This window comes from Panthera leo, chromosome F3 (assembly GCF_018350215.1).
Source record: "Panthera leo isolate Ple1 chromosome F3, P.leo_Ple1_pat1.1, whole genome shotgun sequence".
Classification (NCBI taxonomy): domain Eukaryota; kingdom Metazoa; phylum Chordata; class Mammalia; order Carnivora; family Felidae; genus Panthera; species Panthera leo.
Window position 1 is genome coordinate 28,449,806 of NC_056696.1, and position 25,603 is coordinate 28,475,408.

Consider the following 25,603-nt stretch of genomic DNA (forward strand, 5'->3'; position numbering starts at 1 on the left):
CTACTACTTTAGAAATTTAAAAGATGGGCTACAGTTTCAGAAATGATGTGGGAGAAAGCAGAGGAGTGAAAAATGTTTAGACCCTTATAGATTTTTTTTACTAAAATAGAGGTAAATCCTTCATGTGTTAAAAAAGCTGATAAAACTGCACCAGGTTCTGTGGCAGAGTCCCTATAATGTAACATTTATTGCCTACTTGTGCAAAGCATTCCTCAGATACTGAAGGAGGTACAACCTAACTTCAAAGATGGGATCTTTGTCTTCAGGTTTCTAACCTTTAAAGAAACACACACTAACCTATATATGAGCTAAACTGTCTAGAGTACCTACACCCAGTAGTAATTTACACACCTTTAACATAAAGTTTTCCACATCAACGCATCTCCAAACGTGTCAGCACTTCAGGTGTCAATAGGTATGTGCTGCCTATGACTGCTCTGAGCTGAAAATCCACCTCCTTTTCCTGGCCATCAATGGTTTACCGCTAATTATGTAATCCCATTGTGATTCAAACCCTCGGATTTTTACCTCATAGGTGCCTTACGTGGGGCTAAAACAAAACTTCACCTGTGACTCAGGATTAGAAGGGGAAGAGGGAGGTGGGTGGGAGAGGTTGGCTTAACGGAGTTGATTCACCTGTGACTTACCTAAAACTATACGCTCACTTTGTCAACATCCTTTTGGCCCATTTAGATAAAAACTAAGAATCCTGTTTCGTCAAGCTACTTAACCAATGAGGTTACACGGAGGAACCTCAAGTGGCGAATTTTTGCAGAGATCACCACACGTAAGACAGAGCGATCAGCTCAAAGTTCGGGATAATTGACTTAGCCCACCTCGGTGTAAGTACCTGGGAGGGGTCTCAGTCAATTCATCAACTACTCTATCCCTTGAAACGCCCACTCCCCAAATTTCCCTTCCCTCTCCCCTGACCTGGGTAGCGTTGGAAAAAGACTGGAAGGTTACATTAGAACCATAACTCTCAGCTAGGGACTTCTGGCTTTTCAGAGTTAAAGGAGGAAATGGAAGTGGCTTTGGTAGCAACATCCGCAGGACAGAGGAAACTGAAGTGAAACGGAGTCCCAAGTGTTTTGATGTCGCGCCTGCCACCTAACTCGTCCACTCTCCGTGACGGCCTGCAGATAAAGGCAATTCGGGACGCCCCTGCTCGACGCACAGGGATGCGCAGAGCTCCCGGATCAGGTCGCTCAGCACGACTGCCTACCCAACCCTCAGCCGCCTGCACCTCTTGCCCGCCTGCGGTGGGGGCGGACCCCGCGTGGGGGCGCCCGTCTATCCGCGCCGCGGAGCCACTGGAGCCCCGGCGGGGATGAGCTGGGCGGGAGCTTACGCCCGCCCGACACGCGCACACACCGCTCGCGCCCGCGCGCCTGCGCTCGCTCCCCGGCTCGCGGCGGAGACTGTTACCTCCGTCGGTCTCACCTTCAGAGGAATGAGAGTCCCGTAACCCTCTCCTGGTCGTAACCGGAGACGGTTCTAGCAGAGGCTGCTGTGACTGCTGCTGCTGTAGACGGGTAGTCCTTCGCGTCTTCATCTCCTCGGCTTCCTGGAGTCGCGGCTGCCTCCTCTGCCGAGAACGAAGGTAGTAGGCGCTTTCTCTCACTTCCTCTTTCTCAGAATCAGGCCGGAACTCTTCTAGCGGGACTCGTCTTCTCGCCGGGGACTTTTCCTTGGCTACCCGGGGCTCGAAGTCGCCGTACACTTCTGGCGGCTCTTCCGAGAACCTCACTTCCCGCCGGCCGAGGCGCGACGGCGAAGGAATTCCGTACGCAGGCGCGTCACTGCTGCCGCCATTTTGAGGGGCGAGCCGGCGCCTACCCTCCCGCAAGGGGGGCCGGGGTGTGACGTATAGCCCCCATCCTTCCCTCCCCGGCTCCTCCCGCCTCCCGTCGCCCGCCATAGTTGTTGACGTAGCTTGAGTCGATCGCGAAGGTGGATTTGGGGGTCCCTAGATTCTCCTGCCGTGGGTGGCGACGACTTTTCGGGGTGTCGGGCGGTGCTCGCGGCGGTCAGGGAGGCAGTTGAGAGTCGCCGTGGCCTCCGCCTGCGTCGTCGCTGCTGTGCTGCAAACCCGCCTCTGGGCCCATGGTGTGTCCTGAGGGCTGTGGGAGAGGCAGTGCCTATGCTGGGTCAGCTGCTGCGGGTCACTCCCGCCTCCTGGCTGAAGGCACCAAAGAGGAGGAGAAGAGGGAGGACGACGTCGCTGTCCTTGGCCTTGGGGGAAGGTGGGAGGGGACGACGGAGAAGGGACAACTGGCTGGGCAAATTGCCTTTCCTGAGCCCAGCTGCTCGTGGCAACTGTTGCCCGCACGCAGGAGACGCCGGTCCTGGCCCCCTCTTCCGAGTTTCTGGGGGAAGGCCGAGCGAAAGTCGGGGGGGGGGGTGGAGGTGGGGAGAAGTTTCAGTCCTCGCCCCCAGGCTGTTGCGCAGTTTTCCTGGAACCTTTTTGGTCGACGGCTACCTTAGCCATGCCTTTCCAAACTTATTACTGGAGTGATGATATAAAGATCCTTTTGCAAGGGCTATCTTTTCTTGGAAATTTCTTAGTTTTTAAGCCCCTTGTGAAGGCAGCCAGTTTTAAATTTTGAGTCACCTGTTGAGAGTGCAAAGTCGTATCTGCAGGTATACGCTCGGGTAGATTTCCTTTTGCAGAATGTATGCAGTCTTATTCCTGGCTTTCGTGTTAAAGCTGTATTCCAGCAGCACTGTTCAGAAACATTAGTGCTGTGTTATGGACGTTGAGAGATGAACAAATAACTTTGATGAAATAAGAGCGCTGTAATTTTAACTTATGGCCCATTCTTATTTTGATTCTGGGCATGACTTGATCTACTGACTTTGATTTTAGGGTTTCTTGCGTTTAGTTTATTGAATAAGAAAGCATGATAAAAGCTGTTTGTTTCAACTCTTCATATTTACAGATGTGGATAATCTGCAGTAACTAGCCAAATTTAGACATATAGAAAGTCAATAATTGAGAGAAAAGATTGTTCCCTCAAACATATACAGTTGTCTTGGAAGACTTTCTAGAACTTATTTTAGTGAGTAGGTTTAAGAAATTGTAATTTTGGAAACCAATTACTGAGTCATTCTGAAATTTTGGAAGATGTTTATTTCAAGTATTTTAAATCACCTTAGAATGTTTTTCAGTGACTCGTTTGTTTAAACTGGGCACAGATTTCAATTTAATGAAAGCCTCAGGTGTATTATATTTTCACTAATTGTCCATACATTTGGCTAGATAGTTACATGCTTTAGAGAGTCACCTAGGTTTTAGACTGTTAGGATCAGTAGTTTAGTTCTGTTTACAATATACAATATAGCCAAAGAAGCTGGAGGAACAGTATCAAAGGAGATGCTGTTTTTTGTTTTTTTTTTAACTTTTTAAGGGAAAATTAAAAGCGTATTCTCCTTTGTCCGCTTGGGATAAATGGTATTGTATGTGGAAAATTTGTGAGTCTTAATTCTTTTCTGATAAAATGCTGAAAAGTACTGATACTTGGTAATACCTGGCTTTTATTCACGATTTAAGTAACCCTTTCTCTGTAAGGTGCCTATTATAGTGCTCATTAACATATAATTGTAAAAATTCTTTCATGTAATTTTTAAAGGATATAAAACTTTAATAGTGTTAATATACAAAGTTCATATTATGAACATCAGTGCATATTAAGTACGTCTTTAAAACATGTACCAGTATAGTCTCTACGTAGATACTTTGGATACAAACTTTAAAACTTAGGTTTGGGGACATATTTAAAAACAAAGGACAAGAGGTTCTACATGTTGCTGAATAATCAGAAGATGAGAGGTTCTACCTGTTGAATAATCAGTATGGTGGTGTTTTGAAATTTTAAAATGCTTGTAAAAGCTTAGGAAAGAAACTAATGGCTTTCACTTTCCAAAGAAACAAATCATGAGAACGTTAAGTAAAGTCAGAGGCATGGTAGCTTTAACATTAACACGTATATTTGCTTAGGGTTTTCCCTCTTTGGTCTAGATAATAATCCATAATCCTAGCCCTGGCATAGGCTAGGATTGTCTCCCACTCCTAGCAATCTTACAAATACCAACATTTATCACTAACTGTGAAGTGAGGCTAAACTCTTATGAAACCAGATATTCTGCTGTAGATGTTTTCCAAACTGTAAGAGTGGCCCCAAAAGACTTGACGTTAGAGGCAGTAGATTCATAGCCAGTAGTGGAAGGGGTTTGCTGGGTCACCATTACCAAGAGCGGGCATGAGCTCTGGTTGTTAAACAATTACTTTGGGAACGTGAGAGATGTGGAGGAATTCAGTGGCTGGAAAGAGAAGACAGGTTAGAGAAGAAATGATTATAACAAAGAATGCACTCATTTAATTCATATATTTATCAAACATCTGTTCTGTACCAACGTAAATGTTTGATAAATAATGAGTGTATTCTTTAGCCTTAGGGTATTTGCCATATATTAGGGAAGATCTCTATTAAAAATTATAATTCAGATTAAATGGCATCAATTTGTATACCTAGCTGTTATGCCTGAGTCTAGAAATCTAGTGTTGTTGACGCTGGATTTCTAAAACAGCTCTTTTCTTTATTTTTTTAAGTTTATGGATTTATTTTGAGAGAGAGAAAGTGTGAGTTGGGAAGAGGCAGACAGGAAGAGAGCTATAATTCCAAGCAGGCTCTGCGCTGGCAGCTTGGAGCCCAATGCAGGCTCGAACCCATGAACCATGAGATCATGACCTGAACCCAATTGGACGCTTAAGTGACTGAGCTACCCGAGCACCCTTAAAGCAGCTATTTTAAAGTACACAGTTTATTTTAAAATAATGTAATTTTTGTATATGAAGGTTTTTTTTTTTTGTTTGTTTTTAGGGTAAGCAGAAATCTAGTTACTGAGAAAGCATTTATCAATTCATTGTGCATCATCACCTATCTGGTCAGATAGGGAAATAACTCTATTATCTTAGCAGAAAGGCAACACTGTTCCTTTTTTTTTTTTAACATTTTATTTATTTTTGAAGAAGACGGAGTATGAGCAGGGGAGGGGCAGAGAGAGAGGGAGACACAGAATCTGAAGCAGGCTCCAGGCTCTGAGTTGTCAGCACAGAGCCCCACGAGGGGCTTGAACCCATGAACTGTGAGATCATGACCGGAGCCGAAGTCACTTAACCTACTGAGCCACCCAGGGGCCCCAACACTGTTCTTTTCTTTCTTTCTTTCTTTTCTTTTTTTTAATATTTTTTCATTTTTGAGACAGAGAGAGACAGAACATGAATGGAGGAGGGTCAGAGAGAGGGAGACACAGAATCCGCAGCAGACACCAGGCTCCGAGCTGTCAGCACAGAGCCCAACGCGGGGCTCGAACTCATGGACTGTGAGATCATGACCCGAGCTGAAGTCGGACACTTAACCGACTGAGCCACCCGGGCGCCCCTGTTCTTTTCTAATAAGGAAAAAATTAAAATATTAAAGCAAGTTCAAGAAATAGTAGCCAACTCCATTTATTTCCCACTCTCACAAGCAAATGGAAAGTATTTTAGACAGTTACTGCAAATGAAAATGTCTAGCTGGAAGTGTTAGACTGAAATTAAGTGAAGTTAAATTCAATGAAATGAGTAGGATATAGTAAATACTGTTCCACGTATTGATTTAGAAATTGCAGTCAATTATTAAACAGTATTTAGGAATCCTGTGACTTTTGCTGAAAGAGAATGATTGAGAGATGAAGGCACCAAAAATCACCACCACATAAAGAATCATTAATCGAATAAATATTTATCTTCTGCAATGTACTACACAATCCCTCTTCTAGGTACTGGGGATATGGTAGTGAAAGAGTAGACCAAAGTCAACCCTCCCTGCCTTGGAGTTTATATTCCACGGGGGTCAGATAAAAATCAAAGTAAAATAGTGTTTTGGTCAGAAGTGTTACAGAAAAAAAAAGAGGAAAGGGAAACTGAGCTTTAGGAGAGTAGGTTTCTTCTGTGTTGTTTTGAGTTAGTGTACGTCAGGTACAGGAGATTTAGACTTATTTGCCCCTAACCAATCGTGTGTTCTTCGCTAAATTCCTTGCCATCTCTCAATCTGCACATTTATGGGATTGACCAAAATATTTATTTTTCATCATTTATTACTATAACTTAGCAGGTACCGTTAGGTACATTAGCATGTTTACGGACAAATGAGGTTTGTAAGTAGCCTTGTCCCCGTTTGACAGGAGCAGACTGAGGGTTAGATTAAGCAACTCGTTTGAGGACACTCACCTTGTAAAGGTAGAGGCCAAGTTCCAAGCCATGTCTAACTGGTACTGGGCATTATTGGGTAGTGTCCTCACAGTGTTGGTTCCATGGGTTGTTTCGCGGTGTCTTGCAGAGATGCGCGCTTTCCTGTAGGATTGCAGGGATATGGTCCCGGGCGGTTCTGTGGTGCGCATTCGCCACGCCTCTCACCCTGGCATTGGCCAGCGGGTGGGGAGTGGAGAGAGGGGCGTGCAGACTGGGGAGGAGGAGGGGCGGGCCGACTACCAGTCCCAGCATTCCGTGCGTCCCTCTCCTCCCCACGAAGGTCTTCGTCACGTGGACTGGGACCGGGACGACGTTCTGATCCTCCACGTCCGAGGTGGGGTGCAGCCCGGCGTTGTGGGGCAAAAAGAACACCGAAGGGCTCTCCAGACGTTGACAGTCGACGATTTAAGACCCTGCTAGAATTTGTAAGTAAGTAAAATGTATATACAACTTTTACATGTGTTAATATTTGATCTGAAAGCTTCTTTAGAAAGATTTTTCCAAAACGATCCCTCCCCGCCCCCACCTCCCTACAGCAAAAACCTTAAATGGGGAAGGTTGGGGGCGTATTTTTTTTTTTTTTTGGAAGTAAAAGAAGAGAAGCAGAGTCTTGTAAACCTTAAACAGAATTAAGGTGGGAATAAATGTTTGGGTTGGACTTTGAGACGAGAAGCAGAATTTCTATAAGGCTCAAAATGTAAACGGGATATCTGACTACCACTGCGGGTGGTGATTACTCCCTTTACCTGCGTGCTTAGCAGGATCTCATCCTACGTCATCTCAGTCCTTATAAAGTAGTGCCACCTCCCTGCCCCACCTTTTTTTTAGCCTTAATGGTGCTAAAAAGGGCCAAGGTTGAAGTTTAGTTAGACGCTACAATTACTCATTTGTGTATGTATTATGTACGTATTCTCAGTTGTATTTCATACCTTTTGAGAAAGTTTACTCTTTTCTTTCTTCAAGAAAGTGTATAGTACTCCCTAAAAAAGTGGGGCAGGGAGTGAGAGGAAAAAGAAGAAAGTGTGTAGTATTCTCTACTTTATCAGTAGTGCTTGTTAGACTTTATACACGGTTACAGGAATGAGTTATCTTAATCTGATTCTATATACCACTTTTAGTTTTACCGGTTTTTAGACTTTAAAACATTTTATTTTAGATCTGTATGAGAAATCTTTGTCTTTTTTTTTTTTTTTTTTTTTTTCAAGAATTAGGGCCGTGGAATCTATCCATATTTACCAGTTTTATTTTTTAAGCACATGATTAGCATATAAATGGTCAGTGGAAAATCATTTAATGAGAAAAGGAATTTCATGGTAGAAGAACTAAAAATCTCAGGAGTCTGTATAGATTAGAATGGCTTGAAAATCTGACATTTGCTATGGAAACTTTTAAGTGAGCACCTCTTCTCAGTAATGTTTATTATGCTGAAGGCAGAGTCCACAACTTGATTACCAGTTTTGTTGCTGCTTTATCACATAACCACGAATGACTCATTTAAGCTCTATTTCATTTGTTTTTCTTACTAGCATAGAGATAATACAAGCCTGAGAGCTCCTATAACTCATGAATACAGTAACTTATGAAGTTAGTTAATAATATTTAAGGATTATTGAGTATTTTAATAAGGTGTTGTGTCTTGTATATAATTTGTTTTTGCCTGAGAAGTTATTTTAAACTATACCATGGAAATCTACGTTTCTCTGAAATGCCTCTTGAATTTCCTAAGGGGAAGTTTGCTCAGAGACTCCCTATCTGCTTCTGCTGTTACTCATTTCGCATTTAGAATTTTAATTGTGTTAAAATTTAATTAGTATTCTACATCTTATGACTACTATTGTGTCCCACAAGAGATAATTCCGTAGAGTGACTATACTTTATCACAAGTTTTGTACAGCAAATCAAGCATTTTGTGAATAAAGAACAGTGTCCCCAACATTGGTTATAAGCATAGAATTTGGAGTGAGAGCTGTGTTTGAATTCCTGTTCTGTCACTGTGTGACTTGGGCAGGTTACTGTATTGCTCTGATCGCCTTTCCTTGTCTGCAAAGTTAGAGATTCATAGGGTTATTTGGAGTATTAAATGGGATAGTTTAAGGACCCAGCAGATGGGAAATTGGGCTGTTTTCCTCTTTACTAACACCATGATTTTGGTAATCAAAATAGGAAGAAAATCCACCTATAATTATAATACTTCAAAAGATTAAATTGTGGGGCACCTGGGTGGTTCAGTGGGTTAAGCATCTGTCCGGCTCAGGTCATGATCCCTGGTTCATGAGTTCAAGTCCCTCATGGGTCTCTGTTGACAGCTCAGAGCCTGGAGCCTGCTTCAGATTCTGTGTCTCCCTCTTTCTCTGCCTCTCCCCTGCTCACGGTCTGTCTCTCGAAAATGAATAAACATTAAAAATTTTTTTCAAAAGATCACACACACACACACACACACACACACACACCCCTCTCGTTTAGCCCTTGATCGTGGGCATGTGTAATGTGAATGTAATAACCTTTTTTGCAGAAAGTCAAATTTAAAAGATTGGTTAACTTCTGAGAGTTTTGTTTTAGTTCTGTAAATAAAGCTGTCTGGGTCTGCCTTTATTCTGATCTAGTGAAGAAACAGCATAATTTTCTTTTAACACGGTTTCCATTTGCTCTCCTCATTTAAAAAAATACAATCTCTAGGCCCCTGGGTGGCTCAGTTGATTAGGTGTCCAACTTCAGCTCAGGTCACAATCTCCTGATCCGTGAATTCCAGCCCCACACCGGCTTCTGCGGTGATACCTCAGAGCCTGGAGCCTGCTACTTTGGATTCTGTATCTCCTTCTCTTCCCCTGCCCTGCTCGCTTGTGCTGTGTGTGTGTGTGTGTGTGTGTGTGTGTGTGTGTGTGTGTCTCAAAAATAAATATTAAAATAATAAAAGTAATAAAAACCTCTAGTGACACTTTTATTTAATAGTTTTTGAGGGCTTCTTGTGTGCCCTCATTATGGCAAATGCTGCTCGTTAACTCTTACAGTGCGTCTTTCTTCTAGGTAGTGTTACTCCTTTTTGTGGTTAAGAAAATGAAGGCATAGAGAAGAGTTCAAGCCAGGTACTGGAGCAGTCGGTCAGGCCTAGGCAGTCTTACTTCAGAGGAGAGTGCTGCAAGGGGTTTATTTTTGCAGCTTCAGTGTGTGGATTTTAGGTCCTTTATGTAGGCAGGAATTGATCCTGGAGGCTGACCTACAATTTCTCTGTATATAAAAGTAACAGTATTTGTAACTACTGTGACCACATTAAAAACAGTTTTTATAGGAAAATGATGAAGAATAGGGAAGTGTTGAGTGCCTGAACAGAAGAGGCATTCACCTATAGTTTTATTAATTGTATCAATGAAAGTATGATTTATATACAAGATGAATTATTAACAGTAAACTTTTTTTATTAGAGATAAACATAGGGTTTATAGTGCCGGAAAACTATTCTTTTTTTTTTTTTTTTTTTTTAAACGTTTATTTATTTTTGAGCCAGAGAGAGACAGAGCATGAACGGGGGAGGGTCAGAAAGAGGGAGACACAGAATCGGAAACAGGCTCCAGGCTCCGAGCTGTCAGCACAGAGCCCGACGCGGGGCTTGAACTCACAGACCACGAGATCGTGACCTGAGCCGAAGTCGGCCGCTCAACCGACTGAGCCACCCGGGCGCCCCGGGAAAACTATTCTTTAAAGCGGTGTTTCTCAGACTTTGTGGTGAAACATTAGAATGATCTGGTGAACCTCTTAAAACACAAACTCCTGCACCAGCCTCTCAGAGATTCTGGTTTAAGTAGGTCTGGGGTGGGGCCCAAAAATGTGCATTTCTAACATGCTCCAACATGACACTGATGATTTCCAGTTAATAAGTTTAGTAAGGAAACAAATACTAGTGGTGGCTGTCCAAATTGTTGGCTTGAAGTGAAACTGGTTTTTGAACACTGTTTTTTGATAAAAAGAACTAGGATTTTTGGAGACATAGTTGACTCCAGGGCTGGGACAGGGAGCCTGGAACATCTTGTAGTGCTTGAAATTCAGGAAATGATCAAAAAAGTTGAGGGTCCTGGTTGAAGGCACACAGGAGCCAACTTGAAGGAGCTCCTAATGGCCAAAGTTGGAGCAACAAAATGAATGCAAAAACATTATATAAACCCAGATTGAGGATCATCAGACAGAATAAGTGACCATTACTTTTCAAAAAAGTGTCAAGGTCACAAAGACTAAAAGGTCACAAAAGACAAGAAACTATAAATTACAGATTGAGGAACTGTCTCAGTTTGGAGACGCAGGAGAACTAACAATTAAATGCAATATGAGATCCCAGGTTGTACCTGGAACAGAAAAACAACATTAATAGAGAAACTGGTGAAATTTGAACAGTCTGTAGTTTAGCTGATAAAAACCAATGATTCTTGGTTTTTATAATTGTACTTCAATTTTATGAGATATTGACTTTGGGAGAAACTAGATAAAGGATGTAAGAGAACTCTGCAATATTTTTGCAACTTTTCTGTAAGTTTAAAATTAGTTCAAGGGGTGCTTAGCTCTCTGTCAGTTGGTAGAGTGTACAACTGTTGATCTTGGAGTTGTGAGTTTGAGCCCCACATTGGATATAGAGATTATTTAAAAATAAAATGTTAAAAAATATATATCATTAGGGTGCCTGGCTGGCTCAGTCATTAGAGCATGTGACTCTTGATCTTGGGGTTTTGAGTTCAGGCTCCATGTTGGGTGTAGAGATTACTTACACCTCTTTAAAAAAATACAATGTATTCAAAATAAAAAGTTTAATACAAATGTGTTGACTTAGTGTAGATAGTAAAGGTGATTAGCGGAGTTGAGCTAAAACTGGGAATCCATTAGTGTACCCAAATATTAGCAAACTCTTTGATCCTTTGTGCTTTGCTTACTGCCTGTACTTAGTCCACCCAAATCTGAACTACAAGTCAGGGGAGTTGGGAGGGACTAAGAAGGGTAAAAAGGATAAGAAGGAAAGGAAGTGTCTTTACTCAGAAAATATGTATGATATTGGAACTGTTCCAGGCATTTAGTCCTTATTTAAGAAACAGTTACCTAAGGAAGTAATTGGAGTACTTCTTTTTCTTTCTTTAGTACTTTTTCAAATTCCCTTTCAAATATATGGAAGTACCAATTAATAGAAATACTGGGAAGTTGTGGGAAACTGTGAAAATAATACAAACATATTATGACAACAAATATGGTACAGAGGAGTGGGCAAGACTTAGAAAGCCTTAGAAATTTAGTTTGAAATACAGACAAATAGCTGGTATAAGTATAGAAATACTTAAGCTTGGCACTGAGTCTCACTATTGAATGACTCATATTAACCTTAAAGGTTTGACTGCTGGTGTTTGAAATCGAAACTGTAACAGAATTTGAAGGATGGCTTTTGGTCCATTAGGGCAAGGTCAGTTGAAATGTACCAATAAATGTCTAAAGCAGTTGTTCCCCTTTAAGGTATGCTAGCAATCCATACATACACCTGTTTTATCTGTCAGTTCCTGGGGTGAGGGGAGAACACTCTGCAGCTGTTTTCTAACTCAGGATAGAATTTTTTTTTGTTCGACCTGTGTGTTCTTCATAAGAGGGAACAGTGTATGTGGTAAGTAGCACTGAAATTGTCATCCATATGTCTTCTCTACTGATCTCAAGACTGCCAGATTAGAGCTAGTTCCTCACAAAACAATCTGAAGACTTCTTTAAGGAGCATTTATTTTCATAATAAACTTTTAACAGAATTATTTTAGATTATGTGAACTTAAAAAGAAGTTCCTTTTTATGCCCATACTCCTTAATCTCCTGTCATCTAAATTCTAAACTAGTTACAAAATATGAAACTTGAAAGATTTGAGTTTGTGTATGAAATGTATCAGAGATACTGTTTTCTATAAAAAGTGGACATTTTTGATTATTGGTTAGCCTTAGGATATAATATTCCATGGGAAAAAAATATTCAAAATAGGAATTCAGGGTTTAAAGCATTTACATTTTTTTTTGGTTTTTTTTTTTTAATATTTATTTTTGAGAGAGAGAGAGAGACATCCTGAGCACGAGTGGGGGAGGGGCAGAGAGCTAGGGAGACAGAGTCTGAAGTAGGCTCTAGACTCTGAGCTGTCAGCACAGAACCCGACACAGGGCCCAAACCCACGAACCTTGAGATCATACCCTGAGCCAAAGTTGGACACGTAACCGACTGGGCCACCCAGGTGCCCTTGTGTTTCTGTCTTTTGATTTTATGTATCATGTGGAGAGTTAGCTAAGGCTGTAGTCTGAGGGATATGTTTTCCTGGAGAAGTCACCCCAATCCTGACTCAGTCTGAGACTTAGATTATCATATGATAAAAAGAATGAGACAATTCTTATCTGTCATAGGCAGATTTGAGCTTGCTTCCTAACATCTATTCAGGAAATAGTGAAGAATAAAATAGAATCAAAATATTTAATGAAGGTGATTAGTATGTATTAAGCTGCCATTATTAGTAGATATACATTTCAGTGGATTAAATAGAGTTGCATTGGGGCGCCTGGGTGGCTCAGTCGGTTGAGTGGCCGACTTCGGCTCAGGTCATGATCTCGCGGTCCGTGAGTTTGAGCCCCGCGTCAGGCTCTGTGCTGACAGCTCGGAGCCTGGAGCCTGTTTTGGATTCTGTGTCTCCTTCTCTCTCTGACCCTCCCCCGTTCATGCTCTGTCTCTCTCTGTCCCAAAAATAAATAAACTTAAAAAAAATTAAAAAAAAAATTAAATAGAGTTGCATTTTCATTTTTCAGTTAAAGTGCTGTTTTCTAAATTTTCTTCTAATAAAGTTTCAGGAAGAATTATAAATTTACTTTAGTTCTTACCAAAAAACCTGATTTGTGTTTTTCATTTGTATGACATTTATGCAGTGGACAAACTCTTTAAACTTTGGCTTTTAAAACTGTTGTTGGTTAAAAGATTTGTTTGAAAACCTTGCTTTTTCTATGGGCCTTCCAGAATTTCCTAGGAACTCTACATGCAATCTTTTTATATCTATCTGAAGGCATTTAGCCTTTACCCAAAGTAGGTTTCCTTTCTGGATTCCCTGGACACGTAGAAGTCCTGTAAGATTTTCTCTATCCACAGTACGTGGCTTTGGGCCTAGTACATGGTTGTTTTCCTCAGGAACTTAAAAAATTACGTTTAATAATCAGAGTAATTAATGGTGGTTCTCAAGGTATTTTCAGTATTTCTACAAGCCTAATAGTAATCATATTTACTTTAAATCAGCTACTTTTAACTTAAGCTAATAATGGAATTGAGGAAGGAAACAAATCCAGAATATCTAAATCTTTCCAACTTGATGATAGAGGAATTTTGACTATTTATCTGTAATTTAAAATACTGAAAATTTCTTAACCAGTGCCAGTAACACTATCTTCTTTCTTTCTTAGAAGTTCTGATTGGCAGATTGACATTGGCAGATGTCTAATAAATTTTTTTAATGTTTATTTTATTTTTGAGAGAGAGAGAGAGAGTGTGAGCAGGCAAGGGGCAAAAAGAAAGGGAGACAGAATCCGAAGCAGGCTCCAGGCGCTGAGCTGTCACCACAGAACCCAACGTAGGGCTTGAACTCCGGAACTGTGAGACCATGACCTGAGCTGAAATCAGACACTTAACCGACTGAGCCACCCAGAAGCCCCAGATGTCTAATTAATACAAATGAGAAAATGAAATTATTACAGGAATGCTGATTGTTTAGACATCCTTCCAAAATGAGATCTGAGGAAGGGTGTGCTAGGAATAAAAATTGCATTTGGTAGTAAAATGATTGGGAACCATTAACACGTAATGGTTTTGAACTACTTCAGATTCCTTTGGGAGTCTAAAAATACCTCTTTCTAGGAAAAAAACACATGTGTACATAAAACATTTTGTATGTAATTTCAGTGGATGCAGGACCCCCTAAACCTATCCTAGATCTTACTGTGTGAAAGTGGAAAATTGCGATAGGTGATTTTCTCCACCCCTACCTCAGTATATACACACTGTTGAAGAGCAGCAAACAGCTCATATATATGAAGAGGCTTCTTAAAGCTTAACTGTTCCTACTTCAAAATGGCTGTGTCTTATAGTAGCTAGGAGTACAGGCTGTGGAACCAGTCTGCCTGGATTCAAATACTTATTTTTCTGCAGTGACCTGTGTGACCTTTGCAAGTTGCTCAACCTCTCTGTTTCCTTACCATAAAATTGATTATTCTAAGGATTACATGAGTTAATACACGTAAAATGCTCAGAACAGACAATGGCACTCGGCGTTAGTTATTGTTAGTAAGCATTATTATCTTACAGAGGAGTACTATTGAATACCTGGCCAAGTGAGGTTTTTCTGGGCTACAACTTACTTAGAAGAAGGGTTCCTTTTTCTAATTTAGTACAAAAGCACCATATGAAATAATGTCCCTGCAAAACGATGCATGTCTTTATGGGAGTATGCCTAGGTAAACTTTCTTTTCCATATCAGTATTAGGTAGGTCTCATTTCTGTGAAGAGAGAGTTATTTACAATTTTATAAGAAAAACTAAGATCTGTATCCTTCTGTAAGGCTTTTTTTGGTCCTCAGTATATTAGCCACCCTCTGGGCAAAGTAACTGCTGCTGCTCTTCTGGTCCACAATGTGAAATTTTGGTTCTGCCTATTAATCTCTTTTTCTAGCCCATTAGTATTTCCACTCTAATCTTTTTAAAAATTATAACATTGAATAGAGATTCTGTAAGCAATTAGGTTTTATGATACAGTGAACCTTGTGCCTCCAAAGAGTTAAAAAAATATTTGTGACAATATTTGAAATATCCTGTATACCCTTCCCAATCCCATCCCCTTTTCTCTCCCATCAAAAGTAACAATTCTCCTTGTGTTTGTTGTTTTCTTTTTAGCTTTATTGAATATTTATTCCTAAATAATATATTGAAACTTGATGTAAATGAAAATGTGTAAGTTTGTGTGTGGGGGGGTTCTACTACTTTCAGTTTTTTTAGGTTAATATTCTTGAGTTTCATCTGTGTGTATATGTACATAATACAGGCATACTTTGGAGACTAGTGAAGACTTTTTACCTACCACTGCAGTAAAGCATATATCTCAATAATGTAAGTCAAATCAGATTTTTGGTTCCAGCGCATATAAAAGTTATGTTTGTACCATAGTACGTTAATTATGCAATGGCATTATGTTTTCTTTAAGTGTACATACCTTTATTGCTAAAAAATGCTAACCATTATTTGAGCTTTTAGTGAGTCATAATCGTTTTGCTGGTGGAGGGTCTTACCTTTATTTTTTTAATATAATTGATTGTCAAATTGGCTTACATACAACACCTAGTGCTCATCCTCTTACCTTGATGTTGATGGCTGCTGACTGATCAGGGTGGCGGTTACTGAAAATTGGGATGGCTATGGCAATTTCTTAAAAAACAACAGTGAAGTTTGATGCATCCATTGATTCTTCCTTTCATGAATGATTTCTTGGTAGCATGTGATGCTGTTTGGTAGCATGTTACCCACACTAGAACTTCTTTTCAGCACTGTAGTGAATCTTCTTAAACTGGGCCACTGCTTTATCAGCAAAGTTTATGTAATATTCTATATCTTTTGTCATTTCAACAATCTTCGCAGGAGTAGATTGCATCTCAAGAAACCATCTCTACGGATTGCTTTGCTCATCCATAAGAAGCAACTCCTTCATCCATTAAAGTTTTATTATGAAATTATAGCAGTTCACTCACATCTTCAGGCTTTACTCCTAATTCTAGTTCTCTTGATGTTTTCTACCACATCTACAGTTACTTCCTCCACTGAAGTCTTGAACTTCTCAGTCATCTGTGAGGATTGGGACCAACTTCCAGAATCCTGTTAATATTGATGTTTTGGCCTCTTCTCATCAATCAGGAATGTTGTTAATAGCATCTAAAATGGTGAATCATTTCCAGAAGGTTTTCATTTTACTTTGCCCAGATCCATCAGAGGAATCATTCTCTGTGGCAGCCATGGCCTTACAAAACATACTTTTGAAATAATAAGACTTGAAAAAAAAAAAAAAAAAGGAAATAATAAGACTTGAAAGTCTAAGTTACTCCTTGATTCATGGACTGCAGAATTGACATTGTGTTAGCAAGCATGAAAGTAACGTTAATCTCATTGTACATATTCCTCAGAGCCCTTGAGTGACCAGGTGCATCATTAATGACCAGTAATATTTTGAAAGAAATCTCTTTGAGCAGTAGGTCTCAACAGCGGGCTTAAAATATTCAGTAAGCCATATTGTAAACAGATGTGCTGTCATCCAGACTTTGTTCCATTTATATAGCAAAGACAGAGTAGCTAGCATAATTCTTAAGGGCCCTAGGATTTTTGGAATGGGGGAAAAAGAAGCCTTTTGCTTCAACTTCAAGTTACCAGCTGCATTAGTCCCTAACAAGAGAGTCAGCCTGTCCTTTGAAGGTTTGAAGCCAGGCATTGATTTTTCCTCTCTAGCTGTGAAAATCACAGATGGCATCTTCTTACAATAGAAGGCTGTTTTAATCTACATTGCAAACCTGTTGTTAGCGTGACCACCTTCATTAAGTAAGTTAGCTGGATCTTCGGGTTCACTTACTGCAGCACCTACACCAGCACCTGCTGCTTCACGTTGCACTTTGATCTTGCGGAGACGGCCTCTTGCCTTAAACCTCTTGAGCCAACCTCTGCTAGCTTCAGACTTTCCTCGTGCAGCTTCCTCACCTCTCTCAGCCTGCATAGAATTAGTCAGTGAGGATTTTGCTCTACTGGGCTTTGGCCAGAGGGAACGCTGTGGCTGGTTTGATCTTCTATCCAGACCACTCAGACTGTCTCCGTATCAGCAGTAAGGCTGTTTCACTTTCATAGCACTTGTGTGTTCACTGGAGCAGCATTTTTCATTTTCTTCCAGAACTTCCTTCACTTTCACAACTCTGCTGTTTGGTGCAAGAGGCCTGATTTTCAGCCTGTCTCAGCTTTCTATATGCCTTTCTCAGTAAGCTTACTCATTTCTAGCTTTTGATTTAAATGAGAGATGTGCAACTCTTCCTCTCACTTGAACATTTGGGGATCATTGTATGATTATTAATTGGCCTAATTTCAATATTGTTGTGTCTTAGGGAATAGGGAGGCCTGAGGAGAGGAAGAGAGATGGGGAAACAGCCAGTCAATGAAGCAGTCAGAACACACACAACATTTATTAAGTTCAGTGTCTTACATGGGTGTGGTTTCTGGCACCTCGAAACACTTACAGCGGTAACATAAAAGATCAGTGATCATAGATCACTGTTACAAATATGATAATAATAATGAGAAAGTTTGAAATATTGTGAGGATTTCCAAAATGTGACACAGAGACACGAAGTGAGCAGATGCTGTTGGAAAAATGATAGTGATAGACTTGCTTGATGCAGGGTTGCTGCAAACCTTCAATTTTTAAGAAATGCAGTATGTGAGAAGCACAGTAAAGGAAAGTGCAATAAAACAAGATATACCTACCTCGATTTGTTTATCCATTTTACTGTTCATAGTCATTTTGGCTGTTTGGCTGTTACACGCAGTACTACCGTGAATATTTACATTCATGTTTTCAAATGCAGATGTGCAAATTTTCTGGGTTATATACCTAAGAGTGGAATTACAGAGTTCTAGGAAATGCACACCTTCAGCCTTATTAGATAATGCCAAATTAATTCCAAAAGTGGTTGTACTAATTTATGCTCCTATTGTTAGAGTGTAAGGATTCAAGTTATTTGTATTTACCATTTATGTTTTTTGGGCACATAAAAACGAGTACTTCTCTGACACATAGTACTTTGTAGGTGGCTGTGCAGTTGTTCCATACAACCTTATTTACTTGGGTAAATAAAAAGCCAAAAAGCCCTATTCTCAGGGATTTTATGTTTCAGTACAGACAAATGGCTAAAATGTTTACTATATCAAAATGGAAACAACAAAGCAAGGAGAGGGGACGTTATCTCGGCTGCTCTTGGATCTATATGGGGATTCGAGACTCAGGGGATGAAGTACAACTCCGAGGCCCTGGGCTTTATTTAGTGGTCAGCATAAACAGAGATACAGGTATGATGAGCTTGGTTGGGCCTGGTGCTTTCAAGCTGATAATGTCAGTGAAGCTGTGGGTGGGGGGTGGGAGTGGAGTTTGAGAATCTTGCCAGGAGCATTTCAGGAGGCCCTCCTAACCTATCAGTGGTAAGGCTTAGGAATGAGGGAAGAGGCTGGTGATAAGTAATCTTACTCTGAGCACTTAGTGCTTTGGGGTCCCTTTCTGACTCTTGGCCCATAGTGGTTTAGAGGATCAGGGGAGGGACTGTCTTGTCTGAAACATGAGGAAAACTAGAGTTCTTGAATTCAGGAATACTTGGGTCTCTAGTGCTTTGTGGACTCTTGAAGTTGAGAAATGAAGGTTGGGGGAAGGGTGGGTTTATTTTGAGTACTTGGAGCTTTAGGTCTGGCTCTTGACGCTGCCAGTGGAGACATGGAGTCCTGGGGGAGGGGTGGTTTTACCGAGAGTATGCAGTCCCCATTGTCAGACTTGTTGATTTTTGCCAGTCTGGTGGATGTGGAATACTGTCTTGTGCTTTCAATTGCATATTCCCGTTTCGCGCCAAAAATCCACAATTCCTTATCTTTTCAGTGTTAGACTTAGCCATATAACTCTACTAGTGACTTTTATGTTGAGCCCCACGATTGTGTGGCTTTATTCATTTGTTCCACGTACTGGACCTGCAAGGTTTCCCAATTCAATAACTGAAACTTACTTTGGTGCTCTTGTCAGTGGACCCTCAGCTGTTCAGTGTTGTCACCATAAAGGTTGTTAAGTCAGGATCCCTGCATCCCTTCTGTTGTTCACTTCGAATGAGGAGCTGAATTGGTAGCCCGCACCCATCCATTGTTACCTAACCTCAAAAAGTACATCAGTATATTTACTGACTTTGTCACCTCATCTGGGGCTCCCATCAGAATAGGAGCCCTGTGTTGCAGCACTGTCAGAAACTCTTCAGTTACCTTTTAAACTTGCCATTTTAAAATCTGAGAATCACAGCTACCGTTGATAGTCTGTAAGGAAGATGCTTCGGCCAAACCACAACTAAGGCTTTCACTCCTCTGCTTTTCAGGCCAAATCTTTATATAGTCTTAGCACTCACACCTTTCCCTGTGTCCCTTAGTGCTCTCACAGGATCAAGCCTCAGAACTCACAAAACACTGCAGAAAAACAAGGTATATGTTGTACTCTGGCACATAGTACTTTCTAGGTGGCTATGCAGTTGTTCCATACATCCTAGTACCCGACCTTATTTATTTGTTGCATTCAGTGTCATGAAGGAGTATAAAAATGATGATAGTATCTATAAATTCCAACTTATTTTCTAAATATTTTCCAAGAATTGCTCAGGACTATTGCTCAAGACTATACCTGACTTGCCTTATTAAACATTATAATGTGCATAAACCTATAAAGATAGATGTGGGTAATAAGACCTGTCCCTCGTGGTTTCTTTTTCAGCCTTCAAAAGGATTGCCTCCAACTTCCTATAGTTAGCTTTTAACGATATTTCCTGATGATTTTGTAAGCATTTTCCTGGATGGATTGAAGTCTGTTGTAGAAAGGCTGTCACCATTGTTAATGTTATCCCACACATTACAGGAATATCACATATGTCACCCATTTCACAGAAGAGATACACAAGAAATCTCAAAGTTTTACCAGATTAAACATGATTATACAGACTTTATTATTACTAAAATGCAAAAGGAGTTAGCAAAAAGAAATCTAGTCCTGAAAATACTAAGCTAATACAAATCTTAAATGAACCAAAACCCTTCCTAGTGCCCAAAATAAGCATAACTCCCAACAGATACATTGGTTTGAACCCATATAAAATTGTCATGGAGAAACCCACAAGACAATTCTCATCCACCTTGACTGGCTCAAATGATTTCCAAATGCATGTTTCTAATAATATTGTGAGCAACTCAAAGCCCATATGAGTCGTCTGAAGTTTTATCATTTACAGGTATGTGAAGCATTTCCAGACCCTCCAACCAACTCAACATCAGCTACTTCTCTGTGTCCTGATTAAGGTCCTCCCAAGAAAGACTTCATTGGATCCACGCTCAAGAGGACTCTACCAGGTTTTCCTGACCCCCCTCCATCACTGTAAAGTGCCAAGGCGTTAAGACTTGGGTACCTGTATTACAACAACAAGTGCCAGCGCCCACAAAAGACCCATTGGACCTGTCCGCTCCTCTGTTTCACCAAGCAGACGAAATAATTTACCAGCAAAGCAGAGTAAGCCGAGTGCCTCTGCATGATACCACCAGCTGATAACACACAAGGAGAAATAACTAATTTAGACTAGAGCCCCATCTTTTCTTGAGAAGCTGGGATTTCAAGGAACTATTCTGAGATCTGTGCTGCTAATAAGTGACTGACAACATTATAGACGAAATCGGTCCCTGGGTTCAGAGACTGAGTTGCAGTTGAGTGAAAAACAGACAACGAAATCTTGAAGAATTGCACGGAGGTGCAAGCCAAATTTAACTCTGGTTGCCAAGTATTTTCAGACTGAGACATTGCTAAACCAGACCTGTAATAGGACCTGGTTATTTGGGTATCTGTGTCATTGTTGCCTCTTACTGTTACATTGCTTTCTGTGTTGTTTTTCTAGGCCCAGATGTTCTCAGATAATTCACATTGCCCTGACTGTGGACAACAGTGGTTCCCTAGTTTAGAACTAGGCCATTGGTTGTACCAGACTGAACTTGTTGAAAATGAATGTTACCAAGTATTCTTAGACCGTATTAACAGAGCTGATTATTGCCCTGAGTGTTACCCTGATAACCCTGCTAATAGAAGTCTTGTTCTTCCTTGGTCTTTCCCACTTGAGTGGGCTCCCCAAAATCTTACCAGATGGACCTTTGAAAAAGCTTGCCACCCATTTCTTCTGGGTCCTCCACTGGTTAGAAAAAGGATCCATGACTCTAGAGTAGCTGGTTTTAACCCTGCATTGCAGTTAATCTTGACCAGAACAGATAAAACCTTGAACAAAAAACTTGGCCAAAACAAATAACTTCTTAAACATTCAAAATCATGGAGACTCTAGAGTTTTGTACTCGTAGCCCAAGGAAGATGGAAGAAAGACTCCTTTCTAAATATGATATAGACCGTCACTACCTTGGGGACCTGCTTATTAAATTGTTGGATCTGCTCCCATGGTCTACACATATTTTGTTCAGCATGAATTTAGTTAGTATTCCAGCCAGACCGTTCATCTAGAACCAGTCTAATCCATGTTCCCTATGTTTTGGAATTTGCTTACCCCTCCTAGAAAGCTCCACAGCCTTATTGTGGACATATGACAGGGTAGTCCTGGAGGAGAGGCCCTATACTGTGTGTACCATAATGATACTTCTCGTGATAACTTTTGTGGGAAAGCATCCTTAATAGCTGGATTGTAGATTATTCCAGTAAAACAGCTAGATATTTTAATAAGAAACTACATTGTTCTAAATTCCATCTCTTATACATTAACCCGTGGTAACACTTACATAGGTTATACAAAAACGTACAGAAATACCATTATCTATATTCACTTGGCTCTGCATAAGCAAAGACTATCCTGTCTTTGTGGTGACTGAACTTAGAATGTCTTCCCCTGGAAATGGAAAAGTACTTACACTATGATACGAGATAGATGATGAAAGGAGGTATCAAGCTTGACTCCATAGATACTGTGAACAGTCTAAGGGAAGCATCTCTCTCAGAACTAAGAATGTTTTGCTGGACATTGACCACATTCTGGTCTTCACTTGTTTATGAGAATCATGGAACCACAGTATAGGAGAAACGTAGAAAAATCTGTTGAAAACATCTCAGAGGCCACTGAACAATTGTAAAATCCCTCTTGAGATACTAGATAATTTAGTGCTTGTGTAGCGGCTCAACAATGTTCATAAGGTCCCAGGCTCTTTCTGTTCTTCCCCCCTGGGATCCTTATGGAAGCTTTTTGTCCTTATAGTTGTTTCCCCAGTGAGTACAGTGTGGCTGTTGCTGTTACAGACATTTCATTCCCAATCAAAGGCTGGAAGTAGGACACAGAATGCTTTTTCCTTTCAAGTCTTTTTTATTTGGGAAAAAAATATTTCTCCGAAGTCCCTTGCAGATTTTCTTCTTAAATCTCATTAGAAGGTACTGGTTCACAAGAGAGCCTGAGAGGCCTGGCAAAGGGGAATGGGGTGAGCAATGCCTGGGTAGGATATATTGTGTCCCCTAATAAAATCAGGGCTCTTTTAGGAAGGGATAAGCAAGGAATGGCTGTTGGTATGCGACAAATGCCTACCACATGTTGTGCAACCTGAAGTTATTTGTTATTCTGTATAAAGGATGTACCCTGGAGATCTACCCTGTATCTGCCTTATGTCTATCAAAATGGAACTTCTCTCTTGTTACATTGCTGAATAAAGTGTGTGGACTGCTATATTGAGTGAAGACTAGTTAGTTTATCATTAACCCTTGGTTAATAACTCCCTTCACTATCCTAAAGCTCTTTCTAAAAAGTGAAGTTTTATTTAGAGGTATTGCTTTTGATCAATATTATTGTCGCCTAAATGTTTTCAAACACACACTGACAAACACTCTACATATGTGCAATTTTAAGTATCGGCAAAATGTTTTAACCAAAGATGGTTTTAACTAATGTCTCCTTTAAATAGTAGAAAAAATGAAATGGATATGTACTGTTGATTTTCAGACTAATACCTAGATGAGCTTGTGAAGATATGCAGATTTCTTGATCTCACAGAAATTTTGATTCCTTAGGTTGCTCTTGGGGCCCAGGAATCTGCATTTATAAATAGTGCTGCAGGAGATTCTTATGCAGGTGCTGTATGGATACTTTGAGAATTACAGTGGCAGCACCTCTGTGGTGTTTAGTTATCTGGCTTTAAAAGGAAGGAAACTGAGTACTCACAATACTGCATGGTAGTGATAATTATTGTATTTTGCTAGTGACATTTAAAGAGGTTTCGTGTCAGACTAAAGGTTGCTGTTGATATTTCTGGTTATAAGTCAGTCACATTTTTCTCGAAGTACAAATATGTTCTAAAATTAATTCTCAAGACAAATGATCTAGAGGGTTATCCAACATTTTAGATTATGTGAGCCGAATTAATCTGCTTCCATACTGTGGCAGAGTTGATACTGCTACTTATATATAATGGTGGCCATTTTAAAAATGACTTTTATGAGTACTTCCTGTTATTTGATGGCAGACTTAGGAGTGGAAAGTTAAAAGAAACATGCTGGGGTAGCCTGGGAAAGAAATATCTACTGAAGAGGAGGGTATCTTGGGTTGTGGGTGACTGAGTTAAGATCTCTAAGTGATAGGAGAAGGAAGCCCAGGCAGGCAGGAAGGCATAAAAGAATTGCGTGGAGTCCGGAGTATGTGGCAATCAGCATGCTACATATATCTGTAAGAGTGAGATGAGCCATATGCCCTTCCGTCTCTTCAGTCTTTGACAGCCCTTGATTCTCCACGGAATCTTAACACAACTTGAAAATTGCTTATTACAGAGGAAAAACAATGGCCTTTGCAGCCAGTTGACCTGTGTTCATCTTCGAATTCTGGCACTGTTAAATGACTTTGGGCATTTTAACCTCTCTCTTCAGTTTCTTCATCTGTCAAATAGTGCAGTAATAACCTACCTCATAGTGTTCTGGGGTTGAATGTGATAATATATGCCAAACATATGGCACATAGTAAGTCTTTAGGACTAGAAAAAGTATAGGAGAAGAGGTAGAACTCAGAAGTGTAGGGATAAGGATAGAGTCTTAATTTTAGAACTGGGATTAAATGCAATTGTTAGAGCTCAATCCTGAATTACCAAAAACTTCTTAAGTCCCTTCCAATGAAGGACTCCCTTGATCTTGGTACTGAGGTTGACGTTGTAGTTGAGTCCAGTGGTGTTAGGTATAAAGATTAAGAAGCCTATGGGGATGGATGCTCTCAAGGAAATCCTTGTCACATTTTTTAGGCCCGTTTACAGTCATAATTGTGGTAGATGTAATTGCTGTGTGATTTGTTCTATCACCTGAGACTTTCCACAACACTAAAATAAGCTGTTTGAGAAAATTTGAAGGATATGTGCAGAATCACCCAGGTCATATGTGCTAGAGTCACAATTCAGACCTAGATTCAGGGTACTTTGCAGTATGTTCACTACAAGTTTTTTTTTTTAGTGTCACGGTTAAAAGCTTGGGTCCCACCATCAGATTGAGTTCAAATCCTGACTCTGCCTTTACTAGTTGTGTGTTCCTGGGTAAGGTTCTTAACCTCTCTGTATGTCCATTTCCTTGTCTGTAAAATAGTAATAAGACTATTAATCCATACATCATAAGACTGTTGTGAAGATTAAATGAATTAATACATGAAATGCTTTGGATGCTGCTCGGCATAAAGAAGACGCTCAATAAATGTTAGCTATATATTTTTGTTGTAGATGTTTCATATGTTGTAGCCATGGCAGAAGTATATATTATTTGAGGGCCAAGAGAACCTGATTTTTATCCCTAGAGCCTAAAATGACAGGATTCATTAAAAGTGTTTAAAGGCAGAAAAAGGTACATATACTTATTGGGCCCGGACTACCATACATTTGTCATGATCACATTTATGTCTAAATTACCATCCTAGTTTGACTGATACTCTTGTATCTTGGCTGCTAGGCTTCTAATTCATATTCTCTCTCCCTCCTCCTCCCCCTCCCCTTTCTCTCTCTCTCTCTCTCTCTAATTTACCACTTAGTGTTGCAGATGCCAGTGCTTCCTGGTACTTGCCTCTTCCTTCTTCCCCAGGTCTCTAGGTCTCCGTCCCCTCCCCTCACTGGTTCCCATGGAGGTTACAGGATGAATAGAGGTTGGGTGAGGTCTTGCTGCTCTCCCAGCCCTGATTTTGTTCTCAACGGCAGCTTTTTCTTGTCCTGTCTCCTTTCAACTGGTTATGACAAAGTGCATGGGAGGCTGTCGTTGAAGTATACCTCTGTAACACAAATTCATTGCTTGTGAGCTCAAAGAGTTACCATTACAGGCTTTGCCTTTTGATTTTTTTCCTCACAGAGCTGATCCATTTTATTACTCATTTAACAAAAGTAATAACTACATCAAACATATAGAAAAATCCAGAAAATAATACTCACTAGGTACTCAGATCTAAAATACGTTAACATTTTGCCACATTTGCCTCCATTGTTTTTTTT

General features: G+C 40.4%; 3 protein-coding genes across 10 annotated transcripts in view; 2 read left to right on the forward strand and 1 right to left on the reverse strand.

The window, feature by feature from the left end:
• TOR1AIP1 (torsin 1A interacting protein 1) overlaps positions 1-2,363 on the reverse strand; it is a 42,982-nt gene extending 40,619 nt beyond the window's left edge. For 2 of the 4 annotated variants that reach the window (XM_042925952.1, XM_042925949.1), the window contains exon 1: positions 1,444-2,362. In XM_042925952.1, coding sequence (XP_042781886.1) covers positions 1,444-1,921 — 478 coding nt within the window. In that variant the 5' untranslated portion in view covers positions 1,922-2,362. Of the gene's footprint in view, positions 1-1,443 lie in introns of all 4 variants that reach the window. The other 2 variants (XM_042925950.1, XM_042925951.1) reach the window with 2 other exon arrangements.
• On the forward strand, positions 759-24,835 carry TOR1AIP2 (torsin 1A interacting protein 2). 5 transcript variants are annotated; one of them, XM_042925958.1, is made up of 2 exons: positions 759-842; positions 20,365-24,835. In XM_042925958.1, the coding sequence occupies exon 2, from the start codon at positions 21,025-21,027 to the stop codon at positions 21,418-21,420; it is 396 nt and encodes a 131-aa protein (XP_042781892.1). In that variant the 5' UTR covers positions 759-842; positions 20,365-21,024; the 3' UTR covers positions 21,421-24,835. The 5 variants fall into 5 exon arrangements, with proteins under 5 accessions (XP_042781892.1, XP_042781891.1, XP_042781889.1 ...); XM_042925957.1 differs by lacking the exon at positions 759-842 and adding an exon at positions 1,518-1,603; XM_042925955.1 differs by lacking the exon at positions 759-842 and adding an exon at positions 6,638-6,720.
• The window catches only part of LOC122212211 (torsin-1A-interacting protein 2-like), a 33,830-nt gene continuing 14,880 nt past the window's right edge, over positions 6,654-25,603 (forward strand). Inside the window, exon 1 of the mRNA XM_042925954.1 lies at positions 6,654-6,724. The gene's annotated coding sequence lies outside the window, so the exon portion shown is untranslated. The remainder of the gene's footprint in view (positions 6,725-25,603) is intronic.